This window comes from Ascaphus truei (assembly GCF_040206685.1).
Source record: "Ascaphus truei isolate aAscTru1 chromosome 1 unlocalized genomic scaffold, aAscTru1.hap1 SUPER_1_unloc_1, whole genome shotgun sequence".
In the NCBI taxonomy this organism is placed as follows: Eukaryota; Metazoa; Chordata; class Amphibia; order Anura; family Ascaphidae; genus Ascaphus; species Ascaphus truei.
Window position 1 is genome coordinate 328,633 of NW_027453814.1, and position 13,977 is coordinate 342,609.

The 13,977-nt window shown below is 54.7% G+C and overlaps 1 protein-coding gene across 1 annotated transcript in view; it reads right to left on the reverse strand.

Annotated features, from left to right (window-relative positions):
• The window catches only part of C1H2orf81 (chromosome 1 C2orf81 homolog), a 64,069-nt gene that overhangs the window by 36,340 nt on the left and 13,752 nt on the right, over window positions 1-13,977 (reverse strand). The window contains exon 3 of the mRNA XM_075580438.1: window positions 13,368-13,580. Coding sequence (XP_075436553.1) covers window positions 13,368-13,580 — 213 coding nt within the window. The remainder of the gene's footprint in view (window positions 1-13,367; window positions 13,581-13,977) is intronic.

Here is a 13,977-nt window from a genome sequence, read left to right on the forward strand (position 1 = left end):
GGGACAGGAAGGTGTGAGTGTACCTGTGTGTGTTTGGAGGGAGTGAACAGGACGGTGTGGGTGTACCAGTGTGTGTTTGGAGTGAGGGGACAGGACGGTGTGGGTGTACCAGTGTGTGTTTGGAGTGAGGGGACAGGATGGTGTGGGTGTACCTGTGTGTGTTTGGAGTGAGGGCACAGGACGGTGTGGGTATACCTGTGTGTGTTTGAGGTGAGTGGACAGGACGGTGTGGGTGTACCTGTGTGTGTTTGGAGTGAGGGGACAGGACGGTGTGGGTATACCTGTGTGTGTTTGAGGTGAGGGGACAGGACGGTGTGGGTGTACCTGTGTGTGTTTGGAGTGAGGGGACAGGACGGTGTGGGTGTACCTGTGTGTGTTTGGAGTGAGGGGACAGGACGGTGTGGGTGTACCTGTGTGTGTTTGGAGCGAGGGTGACAGGACGGTGTGGGTGTACCTGTGTGTGTTTGAGGTGAGGGGACAGGACGGTGTGGGTATACCTGTGTGTGTTTGAGGTGAGTGGACAGGACGGTGTGGGTGTACCTGTGTGTTTGGAGTGAGGGGACAGGACAGCGTGGGTGTACCAGTGTGTGTTTGGAGTGAGGGGACAGGACGGTGTGGGTATACCTGTGTGTGTTTGAGGTGAGGGGACAGGACGGTGTGGGTGTACCTGTGTGTGTTTGGAGTGAGGGGACAGGACGGTGTGGGTGTAACTGTGTGTGTTTGGAGTGAGGGGACAGGACAGTGTTGGTGTACCTGTGTGTGTTTGAGGTGAGGGGACAGTACGGTGTGGGTGTACCTGTGTATGTGGAGTGAGGGGACAGGACGGCGTGGGTGTACCTGTGTGTGTTTGGAGTGAGGGGACAGGGCGGTGTGGGTGTACCTGTGTGTGTTTGGAGTGAGGGGACAGGACGGTGTGGGTGTACCTGTGTGTGTTTGAGGTGAGGGGACAGGACGGTGTGGGGGTACCTGTGTGTGTTTGGAGTGAGGGGACAGGACGGTGTGGGTGTACCTGTGTGTGTTTGGAGTGAGGGGACAGGATGGTGTGGGTGTACCTGTGTGTGTTTGGAGTGAGGGGACAGGACGGTGTGGGGGTACCTGTGTGTGTTTGAGGTGAGGGGAAAGGACGGTGTGGGTGTACCTGTGTGTGTTTGAGGTGAGGGGAAAGGACGGTGTGGGTGTACCTGTGTGTGTTTGAGGTGAGGGGAAAGGACGATGTGGGTGTACCTGTGTGTGTTTGGCGTGAGGGGACAGGGCGGTGTGGGTGTACCTGTGTGTGTTTGGAGTGAGGGGACAGGACGGTGTGGGTGTACCTGTGTGTGTTTGAGGTGAGGGGACAGGACGGTGTGGGTGTACCTGTGTGTGTTTGGAGTGAGGGGACAGGACGGTGTGGGTGTACCTGTGTGTGTTTGGAGTGAGGGGACAGGACGGTGTGGGTGTACCTGTGTGTGTTTGGAGTGAGGGGACAGGACGGTGTGGGTGTACCTGTGTGTGTTTGGAGCGAGGGTGAGTGGACGGTGTGGGTGTACCTGTGTGTGTTTGAGGTGAGGGGACAGGACGGTGTGGGTGTACCTGTGTGTGTTTGGTGTGAGTAGACAGGACGGTGTGGGTGTACCTGTGTGTGTTTGGAGTGAGGGGACAGGACGGTGTGGGTATACCTGTGTGTGTTTGAGGTGAGTGGACAGGACGGTGTGGGTGTACCTGTGTGTTTGGAGTGAGGGGACAGGACAGCGTGGGTGTACCAGTGTGTGTTTGGAGTGAGGGGACAGGACGGTGTGGGTATACCTGTGTGTGTTTGAGGTGAGTGGACAGGACGGTGTGGGTGTACCTGTGTGTTTGGAGTGAGGGGACAGGACAGCGTGGGTGTACCAGTGTGTGTTTGGAGTGAGGGGACAGGACGGTGTGGGTGTACCTGTGTGTGTTTGAGGTAAGGGGACAGGACGGTGTGGGTGTACCTGTGTGTGTTTGGAGTGAGGGGACAGGACGGTGTGGGTGTAACTGTGTGTGTTTGGAGTGAGGGGACAGGACAGTGTTGGTGTACCTGTGTGTGTTTGAGGTGAGGGGACAGTACGGTGTGGGTGTACCTGTGTATGTGGAGTGAGGGGACAGGACGGCGTGGGTGTACCTGTGTGTGTTTGGAGTGAGGGGACAGGGCGGTGTGGGTGTACCTGTGTGTGTTTGGAGTGAGGGGACAGGACGGTGTGGGTGTACCTGTGTGTGTTTGGAGTGAGGGGACAGGACGGTGTGGGTGTACCTGTGTGTGTTTGGAGTGAGGGGACAGGACGGTGTGGGTGTACCTGTGTGTGTTTGGAGTGAGGGGACAGGACGGTGTGGGGGTACCAGTGTGTGTTTGAGGTGAGGGGAAAGGACGGTGTGGGTGTACCTGTGTGTGTTTGAGGTGAGGGGAAAGGACGGTGTGGGTGTACCTGTGTGTGTTTGGAGTGAGGGGACAGGACGGTGTGGGTGTACCTGTGTGTGTTTGAGGTGAGGGGACAGGACGGTGTGGGTGTACCTGTGTGTGTTTGGAGTGAGGGGACAGGACGGTGTGGGTATACCTGTGTGTGTTTGAGGTGAGGGGACAGGACGGTGTGGGTGTACCTGTGTGTGTTTGGAGTGAGGGGACAGGACGGTGTGGGTGTACCTGTGTGTGTTTGGAGTGAGGGGACAGGACGGTGTGGGTGTACCTGTGTGTGTTTGGAGCGAGGGTGACAGGACGGTGTGGGTGTACCTGTGTGTGTTTGAGGTGAGGGGACAGGACGGTGTGGGTGTACCTGTGTGTGTTTGGTGTGAGTAGACAGGACGGTGTGGGTGTACCTGTGTGTGTTTGGAGTGAGGGGACAGGACGGTGTGGGTGTACCTGTGTGTGTTTGAGGTGAGTGGACAGGACGGTGTGGGTGTACCTGTGTGTTTGGAGTGAGGGGACAGGACAGCGTGGGTGTACCAGTGTGTGTTTGGAGTGAGGGGACAGGACGGTGTGGGTATACCTGTGTGTGTTTGAGGTGAGTGGACAGGACGGTGTGGGTGTACCTGTGTGTTTGGAGTGAGGGGACAGGACAGCGTGGGTGTACCAGTGTGTGTTTGGAGTGAGGGGACAGGACGGTGTGGGTATACCTGTGTGTGTTTGAGGTGAGGGGACAGGACGGTGTGGGTGTACCTGTGTGTGTTTGGAGTGAGGCGACAGGACGGTGTGGGTGTAACTGTGTGTGTTTGGAGTGAGGGGACAGGACAGTGTTGGTGTACCTGTGTGTGTTTGAGGTGAGGGGACAGTACGGTGTGGGTGTACCTGTGTATGTGGAGTGAGGGGACAGGACGGCGTGGGTGTACCTGTGTGTGTTTGGAGTGAGGGGACAGGGCGGTGTGGGTGTACCTGTGTGTGTTTGGAGTGAGGGGACAGGACGGTGTGGGTGTACCTGTGTGTGTTTGAGGTGAGGGGACAGGACGGTGTGGGGGTACCTGTGTGTGTTTGGAGTGAGGGGACAGGACGGTGTGTGTGTACCTGTGTGTGTTTGGAGTGAGGGGACAGGACGGTGTGGGTGTACCTGTGTGTGTTTGGAGTGAGGGGACAGGACGGTGTGGGGGTACCTGTGTGTGTTTGAGGTGAGGGGAAAGGACGGTGTGGGTGTACCTGTGTGTGTTTGAGGTGAGGGGAAAGGACGGTGTGGGTGTACCTGTGTGTGTTTGAGGTGAGGGGAAAGGACGATGTGGGTGTACCTGTGTGTGTTTGGAGTGAGGGGACAGGACGGTATGGATGTACCTGTGTGTGTTTGGAGTGAGGGGACAGGACGTTGTGGGTGTACCTGTGTGTGTTTGGAGTGAGGGGACAGGACGGTGTGGGTATACCTGTGTGTGTTTGAGGTGAGGAGACAGGAAGGTGTGAGTGTACCTGTGTGTGTTTGGAGTGAGTGGACAGGACGGTGTGGATGTACCTGTGTGTGTTTGGAGTGAGGGGACAGGGCGGTGTGGGTGTACCTGTGTGTGTTTGGAGTGAGGGGACAGGACGGTGTGGGTGTACCTGTGTGTGTTTGAGGTGAGGGGACAGGATGGTGTGGGTGTACCTGTGTGTGTTTGGAGTGAGGGGACAGGACGGTGTGGGTATACCTGTGTGTGTTTGAGGTGAGGGGACAGGACGGTGTGGGTGTACCTGTGTGTGTTTGAGGTGAGAGGACAGGACGGTGTGGGTGTACCTGTGTGTGTTTGGAGTGAGGGGACAGGACGGTGTGGGAGTATCTGTGTGTTTGAGGTGAGGGGACAGGACGGTGTGGGTGTACCTGTGTGTGTTTGGAGTGAGGGGACAGGATGGTGTGGGTGTACCAGTGTGTGTTTGGAGTGAGGGGACAGGACGGTGTGGGTGTACCTGTGTGTGTTTGAGGTGAGTGGACAGGACATGTGGGTGTACCTGTGTGTTTGGAGTGAGGGGACAGGACAGCGTGGGTGTACCAGTGTGTGTTTGGAGTGAGGGGACAGGACGGTGTGGGTATACCTGTGTGTGTTTGAGGTGAGGGGACAGGACGGTGTGGGTGTACCTGTGTGTGTTTGGAGTGAGGGGACAGGACGGTGTGGGTGTAACTGTGTGTGTTTGGAGTGAGGGGACAGGACAGTGTTGGTGTACCTGTATGTGTTTGAGGTGAGGGGACAGTACGGTGTGGGTGTACCTGTGTGTGTTTGGAGTGAGGGGACAGGACGGTGTGGGTGTACCTGTGTATGTGGAGTGAGGGGACAGGAAGGTGTGGATGTACCTGTGTATGTGGAGTGAGGGGACAGGACGGCGTGGGTGTACCTGTGTGTGTTTGGAGTGAGGGGACAGGACGGTGTGGGTATACCTGTGTGTGTTTGAGGTGAGGAGACAAGAAGGTGTGAGTGTACCTGTGTGTGTTTGGAGTGAGTGGACAGGACGGTGTGGATGTACCTGTGTGTGTTTGGAGTGAGGGGACAGGGTGGTGTGGGTGTACCTGTGTGTGTTTGGAGTGAGGGGACAGGACGGTGTGGGTGTACCTGTGTGTGTTTGAGGTGAGGGGACAGGACGGTGTGGGGGTACCTGTGTGTGTTTGGAGTGAGGGGACAGGACGGTGTGGGTGTACCTGTGTGTGTTTGGAGTGAGGGGACAGGACGGTGTGGGTGTACCAGTGTGTGTTTGGAGTGAGGGGACAGGACGGTGTGGGTATACCTGTGTGTGTTTGAGGTGAGGGGAAAGGACGATGTGGGTGTACCTGTGTGTGTTTGGAGTGAGGGGACAGGACGTTGTGGGTGTACCTGTGTGTGTTTGGAGTGAGGGGACAGGACGGTGTGGGTATACCTGTGTGTGTTTGAGGTGAGGAGACAGGAAGGTGTGAGTGTACCTGTGTGTGTTTGGAGTGAGTGGACAGGACGGTGTGGATGTACCTGTGTGTGTTTGGAGTGAGGGCACAGGACGGTGTGGGTGTACCTGTGTGTGTTTGGAGTGAGGGCACAGGACGGTGTGGGTGTACCTGTGTGTGTTTGGAGTGAGGGGACAGGACGGCGTGGGTGTACCTGTGTGTGTTTGGAGTGAGGGGACAGGACGGTGTGGGTGTACCTGTGTGTGTTTGGAGTGAGGGCACAGGACGGTGTGGGTGTACCTGTGTGTGTTTGGAGTGAGGGCACAGGACGGTGTGGGTGTACCTGTGTGTGTTTGACGTGAGGGGAAAGGAAGGTGTGGGTGTACCTGTGTGTGTTTGAGGTGAGGGGACAGGACGGTGTGGGTGTACCTGTGTGTGTTTGAGGTGAGGGGACAGGACGGTGTGGGTGTACCTGTGTGTGTTTGGAGTGAGGGGACAGGACGGCGTGGGTGTACCTGTGTGTGTTTGACGTGAGGGGACAGGACGGTGTGGGTGTACCTGTGTGTGTTTGAGGTGAGGGGACAGGACGGTGTGGGTGTACCTGTGTGTGTTTGGAGTGAGGGGACAGGACTGTGTGGCGGTACCTGTGTGTGTTTGAGGTGAGGGGACAGAACGGTGTGGGTGTACCTGTGTGTGTTTGAGGTGAGGGGACAGGACGGTGTGGGGGTACCTGTGTGTGTTTGAGGTGAGGGGACAGGACGGTGTGGGTGTACCTGTGTGTGTTTGGGGTGAGGGGACAGGACGGTGTGGGTGTACCGGTGTGTGTTTGGAGTGAGGGGACAGGATGGTGTGGGGGTACCTGTGTGTGTTTGGAGTGAGGGGATAGGACGGTGTGGGTGTACTGTACCTGTGTGTGTTTGGAGTGAGGGGACAGGACGGTGTGGGGGTAAATGTGTGTGTTTGGAGTGAGGGGACAGGACAGTGTGGGTGTACCTGTGTGTGTTTGGAGTGAGGGGACAGGACAGTGTGGGTGTATCTGTGTGTGTTTGGAGTGAGGGGACAGGACGGTGTGGGGGTACCTGTGTGTGTTTGGAGTGAGGGGACAGGACGGTGTGGGTGTACCTGTGTGTGTTTGGAGTGAGGGCACAGGACGGTGTGGGTGTACCTGTGTGTGTTTGGAGTGAGGGGACAGGACGGTGTGGGTGTACCTGTGTGTGTTTGGAGTGAGGGCACAGGACGGTGTGGGTGTACCTGTGTGTGTTTGGAGTGAGGGGACAGTACGGTGTGGGGGTAAATGTGTGTGTTTGGAGTGAGGGGACAGGACGGCGTGGGTGTACCTGTGTGTGTTTGAGGTGAGGGGACAGGACGGTGTGGGTGTACCTGTGTGTGTTTGGAGTGAGGGGACAGGATGGTGTGGGTGTACCAGTGTGTGTTTGGAGTGAGGGGACAGGACGGTGTGGGTGTACCTGTGTTAGGACCAGCAGGTCAGGCCAGAATCTGCACTTGTGTTAAGCATCCATTTTGTCTGTTCATAACCAGTTAAGATTCTGTAGTCAGTCTTTTGCTGAAATATAATTTCTAATGTATTCAGCTTCTGCCAAGTTACATTTCCTTTCTCCCTGCTCAGGATATTGCTAAGATACTTTTTGTATTGTCAGTTTCCTGCTCTTTTAGTCAGTAAACAATAAGACTGGTTCTTTTAGAGAGGCAGAATCGTATAACTTAGTTGCTAGAGATTCAAGGTCTCTTTTGATAACAGACAATGAATAAGCTATGTATTCAGACAGTGCCTGTATTGGGAGAATCACGTCCCAAAATCATGCCACTAATATGCCCTGCCCCTAAATCACGCCTCTAATCAAAGCCACACCCAAGCCACACCCAGGTTACACCTATGTTACGCCTCTAACCAAACCCCTCTGTTTTCCTGTATAAAAATCATAACCCTATGCTTAATAAATAAGACAAAGGAATCTGAAATCTGGCTTGCGTTACGTTTTATTTCCTTCGTTTTCCGGGCCCGTGAAATCATCAAAATCGGAGATAACAAGTGTCAGTGCGTGAAAAGCTTCCCGGGGGAGTATGCTGCACGGTGCAGATGTGTATATCCAGTCACAAGGCCTTTCGCTCTTTTGGCAGAGTAAAGGTTCCTTTCAGTTCTGAAGCCTAGACAAGGAAAAGGTTTCCTTCAACCTGTGTGTGTTTGGAGTGAGGGGACAGGACGGTGTGGATGTACCTGTGTGTGTTTGAGGTGAGGGGACAGGACGGTGTGGGTGTACCTGTGTGTGTTTGGGGTGAGGGGACAGGACGGTATAGGTGTACCTGTGTGTGTTTGAGGTGAGGGGACAGTACGGTGTGGGTGTACCTGTGTGTGTTTGGAGTGAGGGGACAGTACGGTGTGGGTGTACCTGTGTATGTGGAGTGAGGGGACAGGACGGTGTTGGTGTACCTGTGTGTGTTTGGAGTGAGGGGACAGGATGGCGTGGGTGTACCTGTGTGTGTTTGGAGTGAGGGCACAGGACGGTGTGGGTGTACCTGTGTGTGTTTGGAGTGAGGGCACAGGACGGTGTGGGTGTACCTGTGTGTGTTTGGAGTGAGGGGACAGGACGGCGTGGGTGTACCTGTGTGTGTTTGACGTGAGGGGACAGGAAGGTGTGGGTGTACCTGTGTGTGTTTGAGGTGAGGGGACAGGACGGTGTGGGTGTACCTGTGTGTGTTTGAGGTGAGGGGACAGGACGGTGTGGGTGTACCTGTGTGTGTTTGGAGTGAGGGGACAGGACTGTGTGGGGGTACCTGTGTGTGTTTGAGGTGAGGGGACAGAACGGTGTGGGTGTACCTGTGTGTGTTTGAGGTGAGGGGACAGGACGGTGTGGGGGTACCTGTGTGTGTTTGAGGTGAGGGGACAGGACGGTGTGGGTGTACCTGTGTGTGTTTGGGGTGAGGGGACAGGACGGTGTGGGTGTACCGGTGTGTGTTTGGAGTGAGGGGACAGGATGGTGTGGGGGTACCTGTGTGTGTTTGGAGTGAGGGGACAGGACGGTGTGGGTGTACTGTACCTGTGTGTGTTTGGAGTGAGGGGACAGGACGGTGTGGGGGTAAATGTGTGTGTTTGGAGTGAGGGGACAGGACGGTGTGGGTGTATCTGTGTGTGTTTGGAGTGAGGGGACAGGACGGTGTGGGTGTATCTGTGTGTGTTTGGAGTGAGGGGACAGGACGGTGTGGGTGTACCTGTGTGTGTTTGGAGTGAGGGCACAGGACGGTGTGGGTGTACCTGTGTGTGTTTGGAGTGAGGGGACAGGACGGTGTGGGGGTAAATGTGTGTGTTTGGAGTGAGGGGACAGGACGGCGTGGGTGTACCTGTGTGTGTTTGAGGTGAGGGGACAGGACGGTGTGGGTGTACCTGTGTGTGTTTGGAGTGAGGGGACAGGATGGTGTGGGTGTACCAGTGTGTGTTTGGAGTGAGGGGACAGGACGGTGTGGGTGTACCTGTGTTAGGACCAGCAGGTCAGGCCAGAATCTGCACTTGTGTTAAGCATCCATTTTGTCTGTTCATAACCAGTTAAGATTCTGTAGTCAGTCTTTTGCTGAAATATAATTTCTAATGTGTTCAGCTTCTGCCAAGTTACATTTCCTTTCTCCCTGCTCAGGATATTGCTAAGATACTTTTTGTATTGTCAGTTTCCTGCTCTTTTAGTCAGTAAACAATAAGACTGGTTCTTTTAGAGAGGCAGAATCGTATAACTTAGTTGCTAGAGATTCAAGGTCTCTTTTGATAACAGACAATGAATAAGCTATGTATTCAGACAGTGCCTGTATTGGGAGAATCACGTCCCAAAATCATGCCACTAATATGCCCTGCCCCTAAATCACGCCTCTAATCAAAGCCACACCCAAGCCACACCCAGGTTACACCTATGTTACGCCTCTAACCAAACCCCTCTGTTTTCCTGTATAAAAATCATAACCCTATGCTTAATAAATAAGACAAAGGAATCTGAAATCTGGCTTGCGTTACGTTTTATTTCCTTCGTTTTCCGGGCCCGTGAAATCATCAAAATCGGAGATAACAAGTGTCAGTGCGTGAAAAGCTTCCCGGGGGAGTATGCTGCACGGTGCAGATGTGTATATCCAGTCACAAGGCCTTTCGCTCTTTTGGCAGAGTAAAGGTTCCTTTCAGTTCTGAAGCCTAGACAAGGAAAAGGTTTCCTTCAACCTGTGTGTGTTTGGAGTGAGGGGACAGGACGGTGTGGATGTACCTGTGTGTGTTTGAGGTGAGGGGACAGGACGGTGTGGGTGTACCTGTGTGTGTTTGGGGTGAGGGGACAGGACGGTATAGGTGTACCTGTGTGTGTTTGAGGTGAGGGGACAGTACGGTGTGGGTGTACCTGTGTGTGTTTGGAGTGAGGGGACAGTACGGTGTGGGTGTACCTGTGTATGTGGAGTGAGGGGACAGGACGGTGTTGGTGTACCTGTGTGTGTTTGGAGTGAGGGGACAGGACGGCGTGGGTGTACCTGTGTGTGTTTGGAGTGAGGGGACAGGACGGTGTGGGTGTACCTGTGTGTATTTGGAGCGAGGGAAAAGGGTTGTGTGGGTGTACCTGTGTGTGTTTGGAGTGAGGGGACAGGATGGTGTGGGTGTACCTGTGTGTTTTTGGAGTGAAGGCACAGGATGGTGTGGGTGTACCTGTGTGTGTTTGGAGTGAGAGGACAGGACGGTGTGGGTGTACCTGTGTGTGTTTGGAGAGAGGGCACAGGACGGTGTGGGTGTACCTGTGTGTGTTTGGAGTGAGGGCACAGGACGGTGTGGGTGTACCTGTGTGTGTTTGGAGTGAGGGGACAGGACGGCGTGGGTGTACCTGTGTGTGTTTGGAGTGAGGGGACAGGACGGTGTGGGTGTACCTGTGTGTGTTTGGAGTGAGGGCACAGGACGGTGTGGGTGTACCTGTGTGTGTTTGGAGTGAGGGCACAGGACGGTGTGGGTGTACCTGTGTGTGTTTGGAGTGAGGGGACAGGACGGCGTGGGTGTACCTGTGTGTGTTTGACGTGAGGGGACAGGAAGGTGTGGGTGTACCTGTGTGTGTTTGAGGTGAGGGGACAGGACGGTGTGGGTATACCTGTGTGTGTTTGAGGTGAGGGGACAGGACGGTGTGGGTGTACCTGTGTGTGTTTGGAGTGAGGGGACAGGACTGTGTGGGGGTACCTGTGTGTGTTTGAGGTGAGGGGACAGAACGGTGTGGGTGTACCTGTGTGTGTTTGAGGTGAGGGGACAGGACGGTGTGGGGGTACCTGTGTGTGTTTGAGGTGAGGGGACAGGACGGTGTGGGTGTACCTGTGTGTGTTTGGGGTGAGGGGACAGGACGGTGTGGGTGTACCGGTGTGTGTTTGGAGTGAGGGGACAGGATGGTGTGGGGGTACCTGTGTGTGTTTGGAGTGAGGGGACAGGACGGTGTGGGTGTACTGTACCTGTGTGTGTTTGGAGTGAGGGGACAGTACGGTGTGGGGGTAAATGTGTGTGTTTGGAGTGAGGGGACAGGACAGTGTGGGTGTACCTGTGTGTGTTTGGAGTGAGGGGACAGGACGGTGTGGGTGTATCTGTGTGTGTTTGGAGTGAGGGGACAGGACGGTGTGGGGGTACCTGTGTGTGTTTGGAGTGAGGGGACAGGACGGTGTGGGTGTACCTCTGTGTTTTTGGAGTGAGGGCACAGGACGGTGTGGGTGTACCTGTGTGTGTTTGGAGTGAGGGGACAGGACGGTGTGGGGGTAAATGTGTGTGTTTGGAGTGAGGGGACAGGACGGCGTGGGTGTACCTGTGTGTGTTTGAGGTGAGGGGACAGGACGGTGTGGGTGTACCTGTGTGTGTTTGGAGTGAGGGGACAGGATGGTGTGGGTGTACCAGTGTGTGTTTGGAGTGAGGGGAAAGGACGGTGTGGGTGTACCTGTGTTAGGACCAGCAGGTCAGGCCAGAATCTGCACTTGTGTTAAGCATCCATTTTGTCTGTTCATAACCAGTTAAGATTCTGTAGTCAGTCTTTTGCTGAAATATAATTTCTAATGTATTCAGCTTCTGCCAAGTTACATTTCCTTTCTCCCTGCTCAGGATATTGCTAAGATACTTTTTGTATTGTCAGTTTCCTGCTCTTTTAGTGAGTAAACAATAAGACTGGTTCTTTTAGAGAGGCAGAATCGTATAACTTAGTTGCTAGAGATTCAAGGTCTCTTTTGATAACAGACAATGAATAAGCTATGTATTCAGACAGTGCCTGTATTGGGAGAATCACGTCCCAAAATCATGCCACTAATATGCCCTGCCCCTAAATCACGCCTCTAATCAAAGCCACACCCAAGCCACACCCAGGTTACACCTATGTTACGCCTCTAACCAAACCCCTCTGTTTTCCTGTATAAAAATCATAACCCTATGCTTAATAAATAAGACAAAGGAATCTGAAATCTGGCTTGCGTTACGTTTTATTTCCTTCGTTTTCCGGGCCCGTGAAATCATCAAAATCGGAGATAACAAGTGTCAGTGCGTGAAAAGCTTCCCGGGGGAGTATGCTGCACGGTGCAGATGTGTATATCCAGTCACAAGGCCTTTCGCTCTTTTGGCAGAGTAAAGGTTCCTTTCAGTTCTGAAGCCTAGACAAGGAAAAGGTTTCCTTCAACCTGTGTGTGTTTGGAGTGAGGGGACAGGACGGTGTGGATGTACCTGTGTGTGTTTGAGGTGAGGGGACAGGACGGTGTGGGTGTACCTGTGTGTGTTTGGGGTGAGGGGACAGGACGGTATAGGTGTACCTGTGTGTGTTTGAGGTGAGGGGACAGTACGGTGTGGGTGTACCTGTGTGTGTTTGGAGTGAGGGGACAGTACGGTGTGGGTGTACCTGTGTATGTGGAGTGAGGGGACAGGACGGTGTTGGTGTACCTGTGTGTGTTTGGAGTGAGGGGACAGGACGGCGTGGGTGTACCTGTGTGTGTTTGGAGTGAGGGGACAGGACGGTGTGGGTGTACCTGTGTGTATTTGGAGCGAGGGGAAAGGGTTGTGTGGGTGTACCTGTGTGTGTTTGGAGTGAGGGGACAGGATGGTGTGGGTGTACCTGTGTGTTTTTGGAGTGAGGGCACAGGACGGTGTGGGTGTACCTGTGTGTGTTTGGAGTGAGAGGACAGGACGGTGTGGGTGTACCTGTGTGTGTTTGGAGTGAGGGCACAGGACGGTGTGGGTGTACCTGTGTGTGTTTGGAGTGAGGGCACAGGACGGTGTGGGTGTACCTGTGTGTGTTTGGAGTGAGGGGACAGGACGGCGTGGGTGTACCTGTGTGTGTTTGGAGTGAGGGGACAGGACGGTGTGGGTATACCTGTGTGTGTTTGGAGTGAGGGCACAGGACGGTGTGGGTGTACCTGTGTGTGTTTGGAGTGAGGGGACAGGACGGCGTGGGTGTACCTGTGTGTGTTTGGAGTGAGGGGACAGGACGGTGTGGGTGTACCTGTGTGTGTTTGGAGTGAGGGCACAGGACGGTGTGGGTGTACCTGTGTGTGTTTGGAGTGAGGGCACAGGACGGTGTGGGTGTACCTGTGTGTGTTTGGAGTGAGGGGACAGGACGGCGTGGGTGTACCTGTGTGTGTTTGACGTGAGGGGACAGGAAGGTGTGGGTGTACCTGTGTGTGTTTGAGGTGAGGGGACAGGACGGTGTGGGTATACCTGTGTGTGTTTGAGGTGAGGGGACAGGACGGTGTGGGTGTACCTGTGTGTGTTTGGAGTGAGGGGACAGGACTGTGTGGGGGTACCTGTGTGTGTTTGAGGTGAGGGGACAGAACGGTGTGGGTGTACCTGTGTGTGTTTGAGGTGAGGGGACAGGACGGTGTGGGGGTACCTGTGTGTGTTTGAGGTGAGGGGACAGGATGGTGTGGGTGTACCGGTGTGTGTTTGGAGTGAGGGGACAGGATGGTGTGGGGGTACCTGTGTGTGTTTGGAGTGAGGGGACAGGACGGTGTGGATGTACCTGTGTGTTGGGAGTGAGGGGACAGGACGGTGTGGATGTACCTGTGTGTTGCAGCGAGGGTGACAGGACAGTGTGGGTGTACCTGTGTGTGTTTGGAGCGAGGGGTCAGGACGGGTTGAATGATGGGGACACAGCCCTGTGCGCAGGAGTCAGTGGTACACGTCTGAGGCTCCTCCTCCTCTTGCCAGCTAATATCTGTAACCACGTCGGCTTCTCCCTCATCCCTGGCCAGAAACCGCCCCTCGATTATCTGTACCATGGCATCGCGGGCCTGGCTGATGGTGTACGGGATCCTCTGGAGAAAAAGGAGAGAGAGGGAGCACGAGGTGAGTCAGAGCCCGGGGAATTACACGGGGGGGGGGGGGACATGTAAACAAACTTATACCGCTCCCCGCACATACAACACGCTCAGAGCCCGGGGAATTACACGGGGGGGGACATGTAAACAAACTTATACCGCTTCCCGCACATACAACACGCTCAGAGCCCAGGGAATTACATGGGGGACATGTATACGGACTTATACCGCTCCCCGCACATACAACACGCTCAGAGCCGGGGAATTACATGGGGGGACATGTATACGGACTTATACCGCTCCCCGCACATACAACACGCTCAGAGCCCGGGGAATTACACGGGGGGGGACATGTATACGGACTTATACCGCTCCCCGCACATACAACACGCTC